The sequence below is a fragment of the Diabrotica virgifera genome, chromosome 2 (assembly GCF_917563875.1).
Source record: "Diabrotica virgifera virgifera chromosome 2, PGI_DIABVI_V3a".
Classification (NCBI taxonomy): domain Eukaryota; kingdom Metazoa; phylum Arthropoda; class Insecta; order Coleoptera; family Chrysomelidae; genus Diabrotica; species Diabrotica virgifera.
Window position 1 is genome coordinate 131,314,168 of NC_065444.1, and position 22,232 is coordinate 131,336,399.

The 22,232-nt window shown below is 32.6% G+C and overlaps 3 protein-coding genes across 5 annotated transcripts in view; all 3 read right to left on the bottom strand.

Annotated features, from left to right (window-relative positions):
* Positions 1–22,232, bottom strand: part of LOC114327480 (large neutral amino acids transporter small subunit 1) — a 221,749-nt gene that overhangs the window by 28,117 nt on the left and 171,400 nt on the right. The gene's annotated exons all lie outside the window — the stretch shown is intronic.
* LOC126880206 (uncharacterized) lies at positions 5,001–12,773 on the bottom strand. Its single transcript, XM_050643989.1, has 2 exons — positions 12,639–12,773; positions 5,001–9,014 (listed from the first exon to the last, which is right to left on the bottom strand). The coding sequence occupies exon 2, from the start codon at positions 8,818–8,820 to the stop codon at positions 6,346–6,348; it is 2,475 nt and encodes an 824-aa protein (XP_050499946.1). The 5' UTR covers positions 8,821–9,014; positions 12,639–12,773; the 3' UTR covers positions 5,001–6,345.
* On the bottom strand, positions 9,021–20,888 carry LOC126880207 (uncharacterized). Of its 3 annotated transcripts, none has more exons than XM_050643992.1 (2): positions 20,754–20,888; positions 9,021–13,066 (listed from the first exon to the last, which is right to left on the bottom strand). In XM_050643992.1, the coding sequence occupies exon 2, from the start codon at positions 12,870–12,872 to the stop codon at positions 10,398–10,400; it is 2,475 nt and encodes an 824-aa protein (XP_050499949.1). In that variant the 5' UTR covers positions 12,873–13,066; positions 20,754–20,888; the 3' UTR covers positions 9,021–10,397. The 3 variants fall into 3 exon arrangements, with proteins under 3 accessions (XP_050499949.1, XP_050499947.1, XP_050499948.1); XM_050643990.1 differs by lacking the exon at positions 20,754–20,888 and adding an exon at positions 16,691–16,825; XM_050643991.1 differs by lacking the exon at positions 9,021–13,066 and adding an exon at positions 13,073–17,118.

Genomic DNA, 22,232 nt, shown 5'->3' on the forward strand with positions numbered 1-22,232 from the left:
TGATGTTTTTTCATATTCGCGACCCATCCCTCACCCATGATTATATATATGGACGTTGTTTAGCTACTGTACTGGGCCACGCCGCGACCCACCTGAAACCCGCCCGCGACCCACCGGTTGGGAAACGCTGCCGTATACTGACGATTTTCTAACTAATGTCATTTTGGTATGATTTTATTTTTAAAAATTTTAGCATAAGGGCCACTGGTGCTCTAACTAGGTCCTTTAACTAGCCCGTGTCCAGTAAAGAAGCCTATTATGACTGCGCTCATTCATGCATGTTTTTCGCATTACTTCAACCCTATTAACACGTTCAATGCCAATAACGCGCTGGCGCGTCGATACATGACTTTAGCTAGGTGCCGACGACGCTCTCGCGCGTTCAGACTTTCATCGATTATTATCTTGGATTATTTCACTGGCGATAAAACAGGGCTTTTTATATTTTAAAGGCAGGTAACTAGAGGTATCAATTCTCTAATTTTGTTCTTGGTTTTTCGATTTACGACTTTTTGTCCCGATAGGATGTATATCTGTTGGCTTTGTATTAAGTGTAAATATCAGTAATAGCACATATAATTCTGCAAATGCTTATTAATTTATCGGATTACTAACCGTGTAAAAATTAAACATTCCCAGATTTCGGTATTTCCCCTATTTTCCAGAGTCGCTAATCGTAAAGCTTGGTAATACCCGGATAATTTCGGTGTTTCCCCTAAATGTTATTTGAGTTCTGTTACATCTCCTTTGGTTATTTTATATTTGAATGGCATAGGGTAAGCATACGGAAGTGCAAAAATGAATAACACTGACGATATTTTACAAAGTGGCTCAAATTCAAATAAAAAAATAAAATTAGATATGAAAAAAAAATTAACAGAGGAAGAACTTTTGAGATTATTAGAAACAAGCGATGAAGAATTTAGTGACTTTCTTGATTCAGACAGTGAATATTTACCAGAATCTGAGGATGAAATTGAAAATACTTTACCTACAGCACTTATTGAGGATACGGAAGATACGGTATGTTACAAAATTAAATGCAAATATTAACTTTTTATTAAAACATATTATTTAATTGTAGCCTAATCTACTCGTTGATGTTGATGAAAGCGATAAATGGAAAGAAAATTTTGATGGTATGAAAAATTTTCCTTTTTTAAAACACCAAGAGTTACTAGTAGAAGTTTCCGATAATAATCCAGTTGACTTTTTTCGGATGCTACTTACAGATGAATGTTTGCAGCAAGTATGTGATGAGACAAACAGGTATGCCGAGCACATTTTCTTATCTAATGCAGGGGCGACACATTCTAGGATTTTCGATTGGAAAATTTTGACTTCCGAAGAACTGCTAGTCTTTTTAGGATTAGTTCTACACATAGGTCATATTTCGTTGCCTAGGATTGAGGATTATTGGAAAAAGAAAGATCCTCTTTTTGCTAATGCAATTTTTTCCACTTTTATGGGCCGGAACAGATTTATGGTCATAATGCGATGTTTGCATTTTAATAATAATCCAGAAGAGGGAGAACAAGTACCTGAAGACAGAATTTATAAAATTAGACCGATGATAAACTTTTTCAATAAGAGAATGGAAGAAGTTTATTATCCTGATCGTAATTTGAGCTTAGATGAGTCAATGGTATTACACAGAGGACGACTTAATTTTAGACAATACTTAAAAAACAAAAAACATAAATATGGGATTAAGTTGTATATGTTGACCGAACCAAATGGTCTAATTTTAAAATTTTTAGTTTATTCTGGAATGTTTGACGATTCAGGTGGAAAAGGACATGTTAATAAAGTGGTTTTGCACCTTTTAGAAGGGAAACTAAATGTAGGCCATTGCGTTTACATGGACAATTTTTACAACAGCTTTGATTTAGCTAAAAATTTACTTGAATTTTCCACTTACTGCACAGCAACTCTTAGAATTGACCGTAAAAATAATCCGGCAGAAGTAAGGCAAGAAAAACTTGCTAAAGGTGCAACAATTGCCCGTTGCCGAAAAGGGGTATTAGTTGGCAAATGGAAGGATAAAAGGGACGTTTACTATATAACAACAGAATGTCAAAACACTTTACAAGAAGTTACAACAAGAAGAGGTCAACATGTAATAAAACCAGAGCCTATTATCAGATATAATAAAAATATGTCTGGTATTGACCGGCAAGACCAGATGCTTGCCTATTATCCGAGTCAACGAAAAACTGTACGATGGCCAACAAAAATATTTATACATGTTATACAGATGATGGCTATAAATGCCCACATACTATACAACAAGTACTCTGGAAAAAAGATTGGTCTTTACGAATTTCGTTTACAACTCGTTAGATCCCTTTTAAAAGTTATTAATTCTGAAGCCAAAAGTTATGAGAAAACGCTGTAAAACTTGCAGTCAACAAAATATTCGTAAAGATACAATTTACGAATGCAAAGCCTGTCCCGATACCCCTGGATTTTGTCTGGATTGCTGTCAAATATCCCACAAAGTTTAATGTTGTTTTATTTACTTATAATTTATGTTATTTTGTATTTCTTGTTTTGTTTTGTATTAGTAAATAAATGTTCCTACTGATTTTTATCAATATTATTTACAAAACGCACCAGCGCGTCGAACGGCGTATGTATACAAATACTAGAGTCGAGCGCCACTGACGCTCTGGCGCGTTCACCACCAACCCCTCTTGTATATATGTGCATTTAGTTTAAAAATACTTACTTTATTCGGACTTTTCCAGAAACTAATAAATAAACGTCTTTGTATCAAAAACAGTAAGCGGCTCCTGGTGAAAGCCTACCCAGAATAGACCGGCAGTTAACGTGTTAATGTTAGCAAATACTATACCTTAAGGCTCCTGAAAGTCCCCATAGTCCTGGAGTCTCTGTGCATATAGTGACCAGCCTTAGTTCAAAAGTATAGAAATGTTTATATTTCCACTACTGCTGTAGATTCCTAGTTAGTAATCCTTCGGTAGTTTTTGATCCGTCTGTGTACAAGGTATAATCCTGAAGAATGGAGGTGAGTGTTTCCTCTGCCTATTCATATTTGGTTATCTATTTGATACGTTATTCATACCTATCCTTGACAGGTTTGAGAACTTCCCCACCACCTCTCTGGCCTTTTGTACTCGCCACATAAAGGCAAACACCGAACATGTAGGGTGAATATAGGTCGGAGAAGAAAATATAGATATACTTATACAATAAGTATAGTTAGATCAAATATCCATCCCACAAAAATAAAACAAACACATACATAATTTGGCTACTAAAAATAAGACTTTAGAGGCTTTTTCCTACAAGAACAAAAATCGAAAGTATTCAAACAATATTATGTTCGTCTCACTATGCATTATGCTTCCGTAAAGGTTTCTTACAAAAGTCAACAAAGAAAAACTGAAAGTATCTCAAAGCAAAAATTCATTCTCAAAAATGCAATCGCAATAAGACAAGGGTGTAATATGTATTGTAGGAGAGACATTGGAGAGTTAGTCAGAAGAGAGGACAAAGGACAAGAATGGATTATTTGAAGGCCCAGAACAAGCGAGATAGACAGACGAAGATAAACAGGAAACGGAGCGATGACAATCAAAGCTGGAGGAATTGAACACGATAATTAGAAAGATCTTGGGGAGGCATTGACATGATGATAATCGTTAAATATGCACAGGAGAAGAAGTGAGAAATAGAGAGACATGGTAAACACAAGTAAAAATAAACGTGATAAATGATGATGATACCAACTGACCAGAAAGTGTGATAGTACCTTCTTCAAAATTACTTGGATGATACTTTTAAACATACAAGAATAAGAGCTCATTAGAATCAAAACCTGCTAAATTCTAAATTTTTCGATTTCTTCTTTTTACACAGTTTCAAAGTTCAAGTATCTATTAATCTACAGGCATAAGGTCTCGGCACAAAACCTTCCAAATCCTCTTCAAAATGCCACTGAAATGTTAACGTAGAATCAAACCCTGCTAATTCCATAGTTTTATGAACAATAAAATACTTTATTTCTCTTGTATATTTTGTATGTTTTCCTATCAAAATGGTTCAATACCTATTTTTAGTGCATCAATTGCGCCTAAAAGCAGTAGGCGAAGCAACGAAGCACTAAAAAGCCCAAAACCTAGGAATTTTGTGCAGTAAGATGAATCGGCATGCAACTTTTTGCATTCGATTCGAGAGAGTGTCAGGCAATTTTGTGAACTAAATTGATCTCCAGCAAAAAATTTTGTTCATAAGAAAATGCATTTTCAAAGTGAATTTCGAAGAGATGGAAAATGAAAAATTTAGAACTCAGGAAATACTGACGGAAATAAGTTCAATTTTTATACTTGGGGGTTTGGAGGTCACTGAACACGAATTTCATGACGGCGATGGTCTCCGAGGAATCTGGAGTAACTCGCGAGACGATGGAATAATTCGCGAAATGAAGATTGGATCGAAAAACTGAAAAATACGTGTTTAATATTTTTCAAAAATCTAACGAATGACTTTACACACGACCCCCTCACTCCACCCCTTGGAGGTGGGGTGGGGGTAACTTTAAAATATTAAATGGAAACCCCCTTTCTTATTGCAGATTTGGATTGTCTACGTAAAAATAAGCAACTTTTATTCGAGACATTTTTTCGAATTGTGGATAGATAGCGCTATAATTGGAAAAAACGATTTATCGTGATACCATATGTAAATTATAGAAACGGTCTAATATCTCAAGAAATGCACTTCCAAATAAAAATCCAAAAAATATATGTTTAATAAACTAAAAAGGGGTAGTTCCCTGGATTGGCTGTATACCTTATAGTTAAACAAACTGGAACATGAAGTAAAAACCACTTCTATGTAAAAGGTATATTTACTAAAAATTTTTAGAATCCCAATGGATTCAATAAAATGAGTTCATCAGAACGTTTTCAAACCTATCGGTCCATCATCAGTGATCTAAAATCAAATAAGTAATCCCACTATTAAAATTAAAAAGATGGTTGAAATTGTGAAAGTTAAAAAATGTGGTTATGATTACTTACTTGAATACTTGCAAAATAGCCCCAAAACCAAACAATGGTTGTGATTATAAATAAATCTACATTATGTTGAAATAAATTTAAAATGGCTAAACGCCGATGTTAAAGGATTAAACCTCTGGGAACATGGTGAAACTCTACCCGAGGACCCAATCAACCATCTTCGGTCAACGATGACTACTAAGTGTCAAAGCTATGTAAGGAAATGCTTGATGTGACATTGACAGTTAAGGAAGAAGGTAGTCGATTTTCTAGGAATTTTAAAAAACAAAGTCATGATCCAGAAGAAGATATGTTAAAGCTTTTAATATCTGAAATTGTATGTTAATTAAATCTATTGTTGTTTAAAATTAAAAGATAATGTGTTTTACAAAATAAAATTATTTTAACTGTAGGTAACTACAAATTGACTGTATCAAATAAAATTAACCTGATCAAAAAATTACAATATGATAAAGTGAGCTGATTAGTAGTAATAACAGAAATAAAATTAAATAAGTGGTGTTGTAGAAGAAGTTTTAAATTTTGAAAAGGGATATTATTATATCAAGAAATTTATATGTCCACAGCATGTGTATTGATGGTTGTATAGGTAGTAGGGAAAGTATTGTTTGGATGTAGGTGAAAATTAAAAAATTTTTATATAGATTGGAGTTAGGATAAAGTCAATCTGATAGTAGAAAATGTGATTCAGGAATGCAATTATTATGGAAAAATTTTAATGAAATTGAGAAAATTCTTGTGACAAACTGGTGAATATGTAATTGATAATAAATAATTTTAGGAAAAACAGGTTGCCCAGTTGATACAAACTAAAATTTAATTAGTATAGAAAACAATAGGTGTAATGAATGAAATAGAATTAATAAAACAAAATTAAGAGAATGAATATTGTTATAATTTGATTAAAGAATGACTGAGTTTAACTGTGATTAAAGAAATAAAGTGATGAAATGTTAGATGTGAAGATAAAAAATATATTTGGAAAAGGTCAAAGACAAAAAGCAAAGGAGTGTGATGTAGGGTCAAGCATAGGTGAAATGAGTGAAAGAGAAAGATTGGAGAGTTGGGTATGAGGGTTGAACTGAATGAAAAAAAGAAATGAAAGAAGTGTGAAAAGAGGGTATGGTAAATTAATTAGGTTTTGATTAAGAGGAGTTTATGTGGTTAGTAATGATTAGTATGTGTAAGGAGTTTGGAGCCAGTAAGGGAACGAAGAAGATAGTTGACAGTGGGTAAATAGGATGAAGAAGATAGCAGATAGGATAGGAAAAGGGAAGGTATAACAAAGTAATAGGAATTATGAAAATAATTGACGGTGAATGGGGACAAAATTGCGGTTAAGGGATGTTTGTCGGTTGACACAATTGGGACTTTTCTTTAGGTCTTTGACAATTTCCAAATCCTCGTATAAGTCTAAACGGAGTGTATTTTTTTGTTGAATGTTGTGTATCAACTGGACCCCATCAGGAATCTTAAGTTCGTGTTTATTGACTTTTAAATGGTGTGAAAAAGCTGAAGTGGTATCTCTCTTACTGTGTTCTGCCGATCGGGTGGAAAGAGATCTATAAGTTCTACCAATGTAGGTAGCATCGCAGTCTGAACAAGAGAGTCTGTATACCCCACTACGGCTCATGTAATGGATAGGGTCTTTGGTGTTAGTTAAGCTTTTATTGAGGGTGTTATTGACTTTAAATGAGATTTTGATGTTATCACAAGAATTAGAAATGATTTGTTTGACTCTTTCAGATAATTTGGAGTTATTAAACGGTAAGGAGGCATAAATTGGAGTAGTTGTGGAAGATGATGAGAAAGCGGATTGTTGAAGTAACTTAAGTTCTCTTTTCTGTTGAAGTTTAAGGATGATGTCTGGGTCATAACCATTGTTAACTGCAATTTGTTTGATGATGTTCAGTTCTTTGTTAAATTCAGTTGTAGATAGAGGAATAGAGTTTAATCTATATATAAAGCTACGAAATGCAGAAAGTTTATGTGAAAGAGGATGGTTAGAAGTGGAATGGATAACGTGATCAGTCTGTGTAGGTTTACGGTAGATACCAAAGTTGAAGTGGTCATCTAGTCTGGTAATAGATATGTCCAAGAAGTTAATGGAGTTAGAAGATTCTAGTTCCATGGTAAAAGTGATTTTAGGATGGATTAGATTGATTTTATGAAGTAAGTTGTGAGCTGAGTCGGAGTTACCAGATATGAGGACTAAAATGTCATCTACATAACGAAACCAATGTAATATCTCTGGATTTTTTGTGATATGATTGGATTCTAAATGATCCATAAAGACATCAGCTAAGAAAGGGGATAAGCAACTTCCCATTGCTAAACCATCTGGTTGTTGATAAAAGTTGTTGTTGAAGACAAAGTAATCTTGAGATAGGCAGATTTTGAGAATGTTTATAATAGATGAAGTGGTAGTGGAGGTCACCGAATTATTTAAAAGAAGCGAGTTGACCAGACTAATCGATTCATTTTTTGGGACTGAAGTGAATAAATTGCTAACATCAAAAGACAGCATGACGATATTCGGATTAAGATTGACAAGTTGAAGTTTTTCAACTAATTGGCGAGAATTCAAAACAGTAAACTGTGGGGTGAAGTTAATAAAATTTTTAATAATGTTAAGAATGAATTTGGATAAAATAGAGACTGGAGTATTGATGAAACTGACAACGGGACGAATGGGAATGTCAACCTTGTGTATCTTTGGTAAACCGTATAACCTGGGAGTGAGTGGATTAGACGGAATTTTGGTGTAAGGTGCTTCATATTCAGAGGAGAAATCAGTAAACTGTTTAAGATTGTTTTTCATTTTTGAAACAAAAGATTTTGAAGGATCAACAGGGAGAAGATTAAAATTATTGTTATTTAGGAAAGATGTGACTTTGTCGATGTATAGTTGTTGGTCTAAAATAACAAGGCAGTTACCCTTATCTGCTTTACTAAAAATGAGGTGTTGGTTTTTGATTTTATTTTTAATAGATTTGAGTGTGGATAGAAGGGATTTAGACTTGTTAAATGAAAAATTGGGAAAAGATGAAGATGACGTGGAAGTAGAAAAGGAATTGATGTTGGAAATAGAAGAATTGTTATTAGAGAGAAGTTTAGTTTTGAATTTGTTGATAGTTTGGATGCAAGAGTTTCTGATTGATGTTTTTTGTGTAAGTGAAATGGAAAGATTTTGAATAACAGTGTCGGTCTCTATGGAAAGACTCTCAAGATCTCTGATAGATAGATTGGTGGGAATGGAGTGTTTAAGACCGAGGTTTAAGAGTTTTAATTCGTCATCTGAAAATTGGACATTTGAGAGATTTTTGATTCTTGGATGGAATCGAAAATTGGAAAAACTTTTGTTATGGGAAGCTTTTTGTTGATCAAGTCTAATCTTATTGTTAACTAAATGTTGTAATTTATTATTGACTCGGTTGAATTTAACTGAATGTGAACGATCTACCTTATCCTGAACGTCAGACAAGAGAGTATTAAGATTAATATAATGTAAAGTTTCGAGTAGAGAATCATATGTTACCTTTAGCTTACAGTCAATGTAGTTCAGTTTGCTATAATGTTTACAAATCTCTTTCTTCATGAGTTTAGTCTGCATAGCGTTCCTGATGTTGGGATGTACATTATTGGAAGTTCTAACTCTACAGAATGTTGGGAAGACTTTATTATGTAAACATCTGGATATGAACCATATGTCCAGCTTTATGTTGCTCCGTTGTGTGGCTAATCGCAAGTATTGTAGAGCCAAGTTGACCATACTGTCATATATAAACTAAAAAGGGGTAGTTCCCTGGATTGGCTGTATACCTTATAGTTAAACAAACTGGAACATGAAGTAAAAACCACTTCTATGTAAAAGGTATATTTACTAAAAATTTTTAGAATCCCAATGGATTCAATAAAATGAGTTCATCAGAACGTTTTCAAACCTATCGGTCCATCATCAGTGATCTAAAATCAAATAAGTAATCCCACTATTAAAATTAAAAAGATGGTTGAAATTGTGAAAGTTAAAAAATGTGGTTATGATTACTTACTTGAATACTTGCAAAATAGCCCCAAAACCAAACAATGGTTGTGATTATAAATAAATCTACATTATGTTGAAATAAATTTAAAATGGCTAAACGCCGATGTTAAAGGATTAAACCTCTGGGAACATGGTGAAACTCTACCCGAGGACCCAATCAACCATCTTCGGTCAACGATGACTACTAAGTGTCAAAGCTATGTAAGGAAATGCTTGATGTGACATTGACAGTTAAGGAAGAAGGTAGTCGATTTTCTAGGAATTTTAAAAAACAAAGTCATGATCCAGAAGAAGATATGTTAAAGCTTTTAATATCTGAAATTGTATGTTAATTAAATCTATTGTTGTTTAAAATTAAAAGATAATGTGTTTTACAAAATAAAATTATTTTAACTGTAGGTAACTACAAATTGACTGTATCAAATAAAATTAACCTGATCAAAAAATTACAATATGATAAAGTGAGCTGATTAGTAGTAATAACAGAAATAAAATTAAATAAGTGGTGTTGTAGAAGAAGTTTTAAATTTTGAAAAGGGATATTATTATATCAAGAAATTTATATGTCCACAGCATGTGTATTGATGGTTGTATAGGTAGTAGGGAAAGTATTGTTTGGATGTAGGTGAAAATTAAAAAATTTTTATATAGATTGGAGTTAGGATAAAGTCAATCTGATAGTAGAAAATGTGATTCAGGAATGCAATTATTATGGAAAAATTTTAATGAAATTGAGAAAATTCTTGTGACAAACTGGTGAATATGTAATTGATAATAAATAATTTTAGGAAAAACAGGTTGCCCAGTTGATACAAACTAAAATTTAATTAGTATAGAAAACAATAGGTGTAATGAATGAAATAGAATTAATAAAACAAAATTAAGAGAATGAATATTGTTATAATTTGATTAAAGAATGACTGAGTTTAACTGTGATTAAAGAAATAAAGTGATGAAATGTTAGATGTGAAGATAAAAAATATATTTGGAAAAGGTCAAAGACAAAAAGCAAAGGAGTGTGATGTAGGGTCAAGCATAGGTGAAATGAGTGAAAGAGAAAGATTGGAGAGTTGGGTATGAGGGTTGAACTGAATGAAAAAAAGAAATGAAAGAAGTGTGAAAAGAGGGTATGGTAAATTAATTAGGTTTTGATTAAGAGGAGTTTATGTGGTTAGTAATGATTAGTATGTGTAAGGAGTTTGGAGCCAGTAAGGGAACGAAGAAGATAGTTGACAGTGGGTAAATAGGATGAAGAAGATAGCAGATAGGATAGGAAAAGGGAAGGTATAACAAAGTAATAGGAATTATGAAAATAATTGACGGTGAATGGGGACAAAATTGCGGTTAAGGGATGTTTGTCGGTTGACACAATTGGGACTTTTCTTTAGGTCTTTGACAATTTCCAAATCCTCGTATAAGTCTAAACGGAGTGTATTTTTTTGTTGAATGTTGTGTATCAACTGGACCCCATCAGGAATCTTAAGTTCGTGTTTATTGACTTTTAAATGGTGTGAAAAAGCTGAAGTGGTATCTCTCTTACTGTGTTCTGCCGATCGGGTGGAAAGAGATCTATAAGTTCTACCAATGTAGGTAGCATCGCAGTCTGAACAAGAGAGTCTGTATACCCCACTACGGCTCATGTAATGGATAGGGTCTTTGGTGTTAGTTAAGCTTTTATTGAGGGTGTTATTGACTTTAAATGAGATTTTGATGTTATCACAAGAATTAGAAATGATTTGTTTGACTCTTTCAGATAATTTGGAGTTATTAAACGGTAAGGAGGCATAAATTGGAGTAGTTGTGGAAGATGATGAGAAAGCGGATTGTTGAAGTAACTTAAGTTCTCTTTTCTGTTGAAGTTTAAGGATGATGTCTGGGTCATAACCATTGTTAACTGCAATTTGTTTGATGATGTTCAGTTCTTTGTTAAATTCAGTTGTAGATAGAGGAATAGAGTTTAATCTATATATAAAGCTACGAAATGCAGAAAGTTTATGTGAAAGAGGATGGTTAGAAGTGGAATGGATAACGTGATCAGTCTGTGTAGGTTTACGGTAGATACCAAAGTTGAAGTGGTCATCTAGTCTGGTAATAGATATGTCCAAGAAGTTAATGGAGTTAGAAGATTCTAGTTCCATGGTAAAAGTGATTTTAGGATGGATTAGATTGATTTTATGAAGTAAGTTGTGAGCTGAGTCGGAGTTACCAGATATGAGGACTAAAATGTCATCTACATAACGAAACCAATGTAATATCTCTGGATTTTTTGTGATATGATTGGATTCTAAATGATCCATAAAGACATCAGCTAAGAAAGGGGATAAGCAACTTCCCATTGCTAAACCATCTGGTTGTTGATAAAAGTTGTTGTTGAAGACAAAGTAATCTTGAGATAGGCAGATTTTGAGAATGTTTATAATAGATGAAGTGGTAGTGGAGGTCACCGAATTATTTAAAAGAAGCGAGTTGACCAGACTAATCGATTCATTTTTTGGGACTGAAGTGAATAAATTGCTAACATCAAAAGACAGCATGACGATATTCGGATTAAGATTGACAAGTTGAAGTTTTTCAACTAATTGGCGAGAATTCAAAACAGTAAACTGTGGGGTGAAGTTAATAAAATTTTTAATAATGTTAAGAATGAATTTGGATAAAATAGAGACTGGAGTATTGATGAAACTGACAACGGGACGAATGGGAATGTCAACCTTGTGTATCTTTGGTAAACCGTATAACCTGGGAGTGAGTGGATTAGACGGAATTTTGGTGTAAGGTGCTTCATATTCAGAGGAGAAATCAGTAAACTGTTTAAGATTGTTTTTCATTTTTGAAACAAAAGATTTTGAAGGATCAACAGGGAGAAGATTAAAATTATTGTTATTTAGGAAAGATGTGACTTTGTCGATGTATAGTTGTTGGTCTAAAATAACAAGGCAGTTACCCTTATCTGCTTTACTAAAAATGAGGTGTTGGTTTTTGATTTTATTTTTAATAGATTTGAGTGTGGATAGAAGGGATTTAGACTTGTTAAATGAAAAATTGGGAAAAGATGAAGATGACGTGGAAGTAGAAAAGGAATTGATGTTGGAAATAGAAGAATTGTTATTAGAGAGAAGTTTAGTTTTGAATTTGTTGATAGTTTGGATGCAAGAGTTTCTGATTGATGTTTTTTGTGTAAGTGAAATGGAAAGATTTTGAATAACAGTGTCGGTCTCTATGGAAAGACTCTCAAGATCTCTGATAGATAGATTGGTGGGAATGGAGTGTTTAAGACCGAGGTTTAAGAGTTTTAATTCGTCATCTGAAAATTGGACATTTGAGAGATTTTTGATTCTTGGATGGAATCGAAAATTGGAAAAACTTTTGTTATGGGAAGCTTTTTGTTGATCAAGTCTAATCTTATTGTTAACTAAATGTTGTAATTTATTATTGACTCGGTTGAATTTAACTGAATGTGAACGATCTACCTTATCCTGAACGTCAGACAAGAGAGTATTAAGATTAATATAATGTAAAGTTTCGAGTAGAGAATCATATGTTACCTTTAGCTTACAGTCAATGTAGTTCAGTTTGCTATAATGTTTACAAATCTCTTTCTTCATGAGTTTAGTCTGCATAGCGTTCCTGATGTTGGGATGTACATTATTGGAAGTTCTAACTCTACAGAATGTTGGGAAGACTTTATTATGTAAACATCTGGATATGAACCATATGTCCAGCTTTATGTTGCTCCGTTGTGTGGCTAATCGCAAGTATTGTAGAGCCAAGTTGACCATACTGTCATATATAAACTAAAAAGGGGTAGTTCCCTGGATTGGCTGTATACCTTATAGTTAAACAAACTGGAACATGAAGTAAAAACCACTTCTATGTAAAAGGTATATTTACTAAAAATTTTTAGAATCCCAATGGATTCAATAAAATGAGTTCATCAGAACGTTTTCAAACCTATCGGTCCATCATCAGTGATCTAAAATCAAATAAGTAATCCCACTATTAAAATTAAAAAGATGGTTGAAATTGTGAAAGTTAAAAAATGTGGTTATGATTACTTACTTGAATACTTGCAAAATAGCCCCAAAACCAAACAATGGTTGTGATTATAAATAAATCTACATTATGTTGAAATAAATTTAAAATGGCTAAACGCCGATGTTAAAGGATTAAACCTCTGGGAACATGGTGAAACTCTACCCGAGGACCCAATCAACCATCTTCGGTCAACGATGACTACTAAGTGTCAAAGCTATGTAAGGAAATGCTTGATGTGACATTGACAGTTAAGGAAGAAGGTAGTCGATTTTCTAGGAATTTTAAAAAACAAAGTCATGATCCAGAAGAAGATATGTTAAAGCTTTTAATATCTGAAATTGTATGTTAATTAAATCTATTGTTGTTTAAAATTAAAAGATAATGTGTTTTACAAAATAAAATTATTTTAACTGTAGGTAACTACAAATTGACTGTATCAAATAAAATTAACCTGATCAAAAAATTACAATATGATAAAGTGAGCTGATTAGTAGTAATAACAGAAATAAAATTAAATAAGTGGTGTTGTAGAAGAAGTTTTAAATTTTGAAAAGGGATATTATTATATCAAGAAATTTATATGTCCACAGCATGTGTATTGATGGTTGTATAGGTAGTAGGGAAAGTATTGTTTGGATGTAGGTGAAAATTAAAAAATTTTTATATAGATTGGAGTTAGGATAAAGTCAATCTGATAGTAGAAAATGTGATTCAGGAATGCAATTATTATGGAAAAATTTTAATGAAATTGAGAAAATTCTTGTGACAAACTGGTGAATATGTAATTGATAATAAATAATTTTAGGAAAAACAGGTTGCCCAGTTGATACAAACTAAAATTTAATTAGTATAGAAAACAATAGGTGTAATGAATGAAATAGAATTAATAAAACAAAATTAAGAGAATGAATATTGTTATAATTTGATTAAAGAATGACTGAGTTTAACTGTGATTAAAGAAATAAAGTGATGAAATGTTAGATGTGAAGATAAAAAATATATTTGGAAAAGGTCAAAGACAAAAAGCAAAGGAGTGTGATGTAGGGTCAAGCATAGGTGAAATGAGTGAAAGAGAAAGATTGGAGAGTTGGGTATGAGGGTTGAACTGAATGAAAAAAAGAAATGAAAGAAGTGTGAAAAGAGGGTATGGTAAATTAATTAGGTTTTGATTAAGAGGAGTTTATGTGGTTAGTAATGATTAGTATGTGTAAGGAGTTTGGAGCCAGTAAGGGAACGAAGAAGATAGTTGACAGTGGGTAAATAGGATGAAGAAGATAGCAGATAGGATAGGAAAAGGGAAGGTATAACAAAGTAATAGGAATTATGAAAATAATTGACGGTGAATGGGGACAAAATTGCGGTTAAGGGATGTTTGTCGGTTGACACAATTGGGACTTTTCTTTAGGTCTTTGACAATTTCCAAATCCTCGTATAAGTCTAAACGGAGTGTATTTTTTTGTTGAATGTTGTGTATCAACTGGACCCCATCAGGAATCTTAAGTTCGTGTTTATTGACTTTTAAATGGTGTGAAAAAGCTGAAGTGGTATCTCTCTTACTGTGTTCTGCCGATCGGGTGGAAAGAGATCTATAAGTTCTACCAATGTAGGTAGCATCGCAGTCTGAACAAGAGAGTCTGTATACCCCACTACGGCTCATGTAATGGATAGGGTCTTTGGTGTTAGTTAAGCTTTTATTGAGGGTGTTATTGACTTTAAATGAGATTTTGATGTTATCACAAGAATTAGAAATGATTTGTTTGACTCTTTCAGATAATTTGGAGTTATTAAACGGTAAGGAGGCATAAATTGGAGTAGTTGTGGAAGATGATGAGAAAGCGGATTGTTGAAGTAACTTAAGTTCTCTTTTCTGTTGAAGTTTAAGGATGATGTCTGGGTCATAACCATTGTTAACTGCAATTTGTTTGATGATGTTCAGTTCTTTGTTAAATTCAGTTGTAGATAGAGGAATAGAGTTTAATCTATATATAAAGCTACGAAATGCAGAAAGTTTATGTGAAAGAGGATGGTTAGAAGTGGAATGGATAACGTGATCAGTCTGTGTAGGTTTACGGTAGATACCAAAGTTGAAGTGGTCATCTAGTCTGGTAATAGATATGTCCAAGAAGTTAATGGAGTTAGAAGATTCTAGTTCCATGGTAAAAGTGATTTTAGGATGGATTAGATTGATTTTATGAAGTAAGTTGTGAGCTGAGTCGGAGTTACCAGATATGAGGACTAAAATGTCATCTACATAACGAAACCAATGTAATATCTCTGGATTTTTTGTGATATGATTGGATTCTAAATGATCCATAAAGACATCAGCTAAGAAAGGGGATAAGCAACTTCCCATTGCTAAACCATCTGGTTGTTGATAAAAGTTGTTGTTGAAGACAAAGTAATCTTGAGATAGGCAGATTTTGAGAATGTTTATAATAGATGAAGTGGTAGTGGAGGTCACCGAATTATTTAAAAGAAGCGAGTTGACCAGACTAATCGATTCATTTTTTGGGACTGAAGTGAATAAATTGCTAACATCAAAAGACAGCATGACGATATTCGGATTAAGATTGACAAGTTGAAGTTTTTCAACTAATTGGCGAGAATTCAAAACAGTAAACTGTGGGGTGAAGTTAATAAAATTTTTAATAATGTTAAGAATGAATTTGGATAAAATAGAGACTGGAGTATTGATGAAACTGACAACGGGACGAATGGGAATGTCAACCTTGTGTATCTTTGGTAAACCGTATAACCTGGGAGTGAGTGGATTAGACGGAATTTTGGTGTAAGGTGCTTCATATTCAGAGAAGAAATCAGTAAACTGTTTAAGATTGTTTTTCATTTTTGAAACAAAAGATTTTGAAGGATCAACAGGGAGAAGATTAAAATTATTGTTATTTAGGAAAGATGTGACTTTGTCGATGTATAGTTGTTGGTCTAAAATAACAAGGCAGTTACCCTTATCTGCTTTACTAAAAATGAGGTGTTGGTTTTTGATTTTATTTTTAATAGATTTGAGTGTGGATAGAAGGGATTTAGACTTGTTAAATGAAAAATTGGGAAAAGATGAAGATGACGTGGAAGTAGAAAAGGAATTGATGTTGGAAATAGAAGAATTGTTATTAGAGAGAAGTTTAGTTTTGAATTTGTTGATAGTTTGGATGCAAGAGTTTCTGATTGATGTTTTTTGTGTAAGTGAAATGGAAAGATTTTGAATAACAGTGTCGGTCTCTATGGAAAGACTCTCAAGATCTCTGATAGATAGATTGGTGGGAATGGAGTGTTTAAGACCGAGGTTTAAGAGTTTTAATTCGTCATCTGAAAATTGGACATTTGAGAGATTTTTGATTCTTGGATGGAATCGAAAATTGGAAAAACTTTTGTTATGGGAAGCTTTTTGTTGATCAAGTCTAATCTTATTGTTAACTAAATGTTGTAATTTATTATTGACTCGGTTGAATTTAACTGAATGTGAACGATCTACCTTATCCTGAACGTCAGACAAGAGAGTATTAAGATTAATATAATGTAAAGTTTCGAGTAGAGAATCATATGTTACCTTTAGCTTACAGTCAATGTAGTTCAGTTTGCTATAATGTTTACAAATCTCTTTCTTCATGAGTTTAGTCTGCATAGCGTTCCTGATGTTGGGATGTACATTATTGGAAGTTCTAACTCTACAGAATGTTGGGAAGACTTTATTATGTAAACATCTGGATATGAACCATATGTCCAGCTTTATGTTGCTCCGTTGTGTGGCTAATCGCAAGTATTGTAGAGCCAAGTTGACCATACTGTCATATATAAACTAAAAAGGGGTAGTTCCCTGGATTGGCTGTATACCTTATAGTTAAACAAACTGGAACATGAAGTAAAAACCACTTCTATGTAAAAGGTATATTTACTAAAAATTTTTAGAATCCCAATGGATTCAATAAAATGAGTTCATCAGAACGTTTTCAAACCTATCGGTCCATCATCAGTGATCTAAAATCAAATAAGTAATCCCACTATTCAAATTAAAAAGATGGTTGAAATTGTGAAAGTTAAAAAATGTGGTTATGATTACTTACTTGAATACTTGCAAAATAGCCCCAAAACCAAACAATGGTTGTGATTATAAATAAATCTACATTATGTTGAAATAAATTTAAAATGGCTAAACGCCGATGTTAAAGGATTAAACCTCTGGGAACATGGTGAAACTCTACCCGAGGACCCAATCAACCATCTTCGGTCAACGATGACTACTAAGTGTCAAAGCTATGTAAGGAAATGCTTGATGTGACATTGACAGTTAAGGAAGAAGGTAGTCGATTTTCTAGGAATTTTAAAAAACAAAGTCATGATCCAGAAGAAGATATGTTAAAGCTTTTAATATCTGAAATTGTATGTTAATTAAATCTATTGTTGTTTAAAATTAAAAGATAATGTGTTTTACAAAATAAAATTATTTTAACTGTAGGTAACTACAAATTGACTGTATCAAATAAAATTAACCTGATCAAAAAATTACAATATGATAAAGTGAGCTGATTAGTAGTAATAACAGAAATAAAATTAAATAAGTGGTGTTGTAGAAGAAGTTTTAAATTTTGAAAAGGGATATTATTATATCAAGAAATTTGTATGTCCACAGCATGTGTATTGATGGTTGTATAGGTAGTAGGGAAAGTATTGTTTGGATGTAGGTGAAAATTAAAAAATTTTTATATAGATTGGAGTTAGGATAAAGTCAATCTGATAGTAGAAAATGTGATTCAGGAATGCAATTATTATGGAAAAATTTTAATGAAATTGAGAAAATTCTTGTGACAAACTGGTGAATATGTAATTGATAATAAATAATTTTAGGAAAAACAGGTTGCCCAGTTGATACAAACTAAAATTTAATTAGTATAGAAAACAATAGGTGTAATGAATGAAATAGAATTAATAAAACAAAATTAAGAGAATGAATATTGTTATAATTTGATTAAAGAATGACTGAGTTTAACTGTGATTAAAGAAATAAAGTGATGAAATGTTAGATGTGAAGATAAAAAATATATTTGGAAAAGGTCAAAGACAAAAAGCAAAGGAGTGTGATGTAGGGTCAAGCATAGGTGAAATGAGTGAAAGAGAAAGATTGGAGAGTTGGGTATGAGGGTTGAACTGAATGAAAAAAAGAAATGAAAGAAGTGTGAAAAGAGGGTATGGTAAATTAATTAGGTTTTGATTAAGAGGAGTTTATGTGGTTAGTAATGATTAGTATGTGTAAGGAGTTTGGAGCCAGTAAGGGAACGAAGAAGATAGTTGACAGTGGGTAAATAGGATGAAGAAGATAGCAGATAGGATAGGAAAAGGGAAGGTATAACAAAGTAATAGGAATTATGAAAATAATTGACGGTGAATGGGGACAAAATTGCGGTTAAGGGATGTTTGTCGGTTGACACAATTGGGACTTTTCTTTAGGTCTTTGACAATTTCCAAATCCTCGTATAAGTCTAAACGGAGTGTATTTTTTTTTTTTTTTTTTGTTGAATGTTGTGTATCAACTGGACCCCATCAGGAATCTTAAGTTCGTGTTTATTGACTTTTAAATGGTGTGAAAAAGCTGAAGTGGTATCTCTCTTACTGTGTTCTGCCGATCGGGTGGAAAGAGATCTATAAGTTCTACCAATGTAGGTAGCATCGCAGTCTGAACAAGAGAGTCTGTATACCCCACTACGGCTCATGTAATGGATAGGGTCTTTGGTGTTAGTTAAGCTTTTATTGAGGGTGTTATTGACTTTAAATGAGATTTTGATGTTATCACAAGAATTAGAAATGATTTGTTTGACTCTTTCAGATAATTTGGAGTTATTAAACGGTAAGGAGGCATAAATTGGAGTAGTTGTGGAAGATGATGAGAAAGCGGATTGTTGAAGTAACTTAAGTTCTCTTTTCTGTTGAAGTTTAAGGATGATGTCTGGGTCATAACCATTGTTAACTGCAATTTGTTTGATGATGTTCAGTTCTTTGTTAAATTCAGTTGTAGATAGAGGAATAGAGTTTAATCTATATATAAAGCTACGAAATGCAGAAAGTTTATGTGAAAGAGGATGGTTAGAAGTGGAATGGATAACGTGATCAGTCTGTGTAGGTTTACGGTAGATACCAAAGTTGAAGTGGTCATCTAGTCTGGTAATAGATATGTCCAAGAAGTTAATGGAGTTAGAAGATTCTAGTTCCATGGTAAAAGTGATTTTAGGATGGATTAGATTGATTTTATGAAGTAAGTTGTGAGCTGAGTCGGAGTTACCAGATATGAGGACTAAAATGTCATCTACATAACGAAACCAATGTAATATCTCTGGATTTTTTGTGATATGATTGGATTCTAAATGATCCATAAAGACATCAGCTAAGAAAGGGGATAAGCAACTTCCCATTGCTAAACCATCTGGTTGTTGATAAAAGTTGTTGTTGAAGACAAAGTAATCTTGAGATAGGCAGATTTTGAGAATGTTTATAATAGATGAAGTGGTAGTGGAGGTCACCGAATTATTTAAAAGAAGCGAGTTGACCAGACTAATCGATTCATTTTTTGGGACTGAAGTGAATAAATTGCTAACATCAAAAGACAGCATGACGATATTCGGATTAAGATTGACAAGTTGAAGTTTTTCAACTAATTGGCGAGAATTCAAAACAGTAAACTGTGGGGTGAAGTTAATAAAATTTTTAATAATGTTAAGAATGAATTTGGATAAAATAGAGACTGGAGTATTGATGAAACTGACAACGGGACGAATGGGAATGTCAACCTTGTGTATCTTTGGTAAACCGTATAACCTGGGAGTGAGTGGATTAGACGGAATTTTGGTGTAAGGTGCTTCATATTCAGAGGAGAAATCAGTAAACTGTTTAAGATTGTTTTTCATTTTTGAAACAAAAGATTTTGAAGGATCAACAGGGAGAAGATTAAAATTATTGTTATTTAGGAAAGATGTGACTTTGTCGATGTATAGTTGTTGGTCTAAAATAACAAGGCAGTTACCCTTATCTGCTTTACTAAAAATGAGGTGTTGGTTTTTGATTTTATTTTTAATAGATTTGAGTGTGGATAGAAGGGATTTAGACTTGTTAAATGAAAAATTGGGAAAAGATGAAGATGACGTGGAAGTAGAAAAGGAATTGATGTTGGAAATAGAAGAATTGTTATTAGAGAGAAGTTTAGTTTTGAATTTGTTGATAGTTTGGATGCAAGAGTTTCTGATTGATGTTTTTTGTGTAAGTGAAATGGAAAGATTTTGAATAACAGTGTCGGTCTCTATGGAAAGACTCTCAAGATCTCTGATAGATAGATTGGTGGGAATGGAGTGTTTAAGACCGAGGTTTAAGAGTTTTAATTCGTCATCTGAAAATTGGACATTTGAGAGATTTTTGATTCTTGGATGGAATCGAAAATTGGAAAAACTTTTGTTATGGGAAGCTTTTTGTTGATCAAGTCTAATCTTATTGTTAACTAAATGTTGTAATTTATTATTGACTCGGTTGAATTTAACTGAATGTGAACGATCTACCTTATCCTGAACGTCAGACAAGAGAGTATTAAGATTAATATAATGTAAAGTTTCGAGTAGAGAATCATATGTTACCTTTAGCTTACAGTCAATGTAGTTCAGTTTGCTATAATGTTTACAAATCTCTTTCTTCATGAGTTTAGTCTGCATAGCGTTCCTGATGTTGGGATGTACATTATTGGAAGTTCTAACTCTACAGAATGTTGGGAAGACTTTATTATGTAAACATCTGGATATGAACCATATGTCCAGCTTTATGTTGCTCCGTTGTGTGGCTAATCGCAAGTATTGTAGAGCCAAGTTGACCATACTGTCATATATAAACTAAAAAGGGGTAGTTCCCTGGATTGGCTGTATACCTTATAGTTAAACAAACTGGAACATGAAGTAAAAACCACTTCTATGTAAAAGGTATATTTACTAAAAATTTTTAGAATCCCAATGGATTCAATAAAATGAGTTCATCAGAACGTTTTCAAACCTATCGGTCCATCATCAGTGATCTAAAATCAAATAAGTAATCCCACTATTAAAATTAAAAAGATGGTTGAAATTGTGAAAGTTAAAAAATGTGGTTATGATTACTTACTTGAATACTTGCAAAATAGCCCCAAAACCAAACAATGGTTGTGATTATAAATAAATCTACATTATGTTGAAATAAATTTAAAATGGCTAAACGCCGATGTTAAAGGATTAAACCTCTGGGAACATGGTGAAACTCTACCCGAGGACCCAATCAACCATCTTCGGTCAACGATGACTACTAAGTGTCAAAGCTATGTAAGGAAATGCTTGATGTGACATTGACAGTTAAGGAAGAAGGTAGTCGATTTTCTAGGAATTTTAAAAAACAAAGTCATGATCCAGAAGAAGATATGTTAAAGCTTTTAATATCTGAAATTGTATGTTAATTAAATCTATTGTTGTTTAAAATTAAAAGATAATGTGTTTTACAAAATAAAATTATTTTAACTGTAGGTAACTACAAATTGACTGTATCAAATAAAATTAACCTGATCAAAAAATTACAATATGATAAAGTGAGCTGATTAGTAGTAATAACAGAAATAAAATTAAATAAGTGGTGTTGTAGAAGAAGTTTTAAATTTTGAAAAGGGATATTATTATATCAAGAAATTTATATGTCCACAGCATGTGTATTGATGGTTGTATAGGTAGTAGGGAAAGTATTGTTTGGATGTAGGTGAAAATTAAAAAATTTTTATATAGATTGGAGTTAGGATAAAGTCAATCTGATAGTAGAAAATGTGATTCAGGAATGCAATTATTATGGAAAAATTTTAATGAAATTGAGAAAATTCTTGTGACAAACTGGTGAATATGTAATTGATAATAAATAATTTTAGGAAAAACAGGTTGCCCAGTTGATACAAACTAAAATTTAATTAGTATAGAAAACAATAGGTGTAATGAATGAAATAGAATTAATAAAACAAAATTAAGAGAATGAATATTGTTATAATTTGATTAAAGAATGACTGAGTTTAACTGTGATTAAAGAAATAAAGTGATGAAATGTTAGATGTGAAG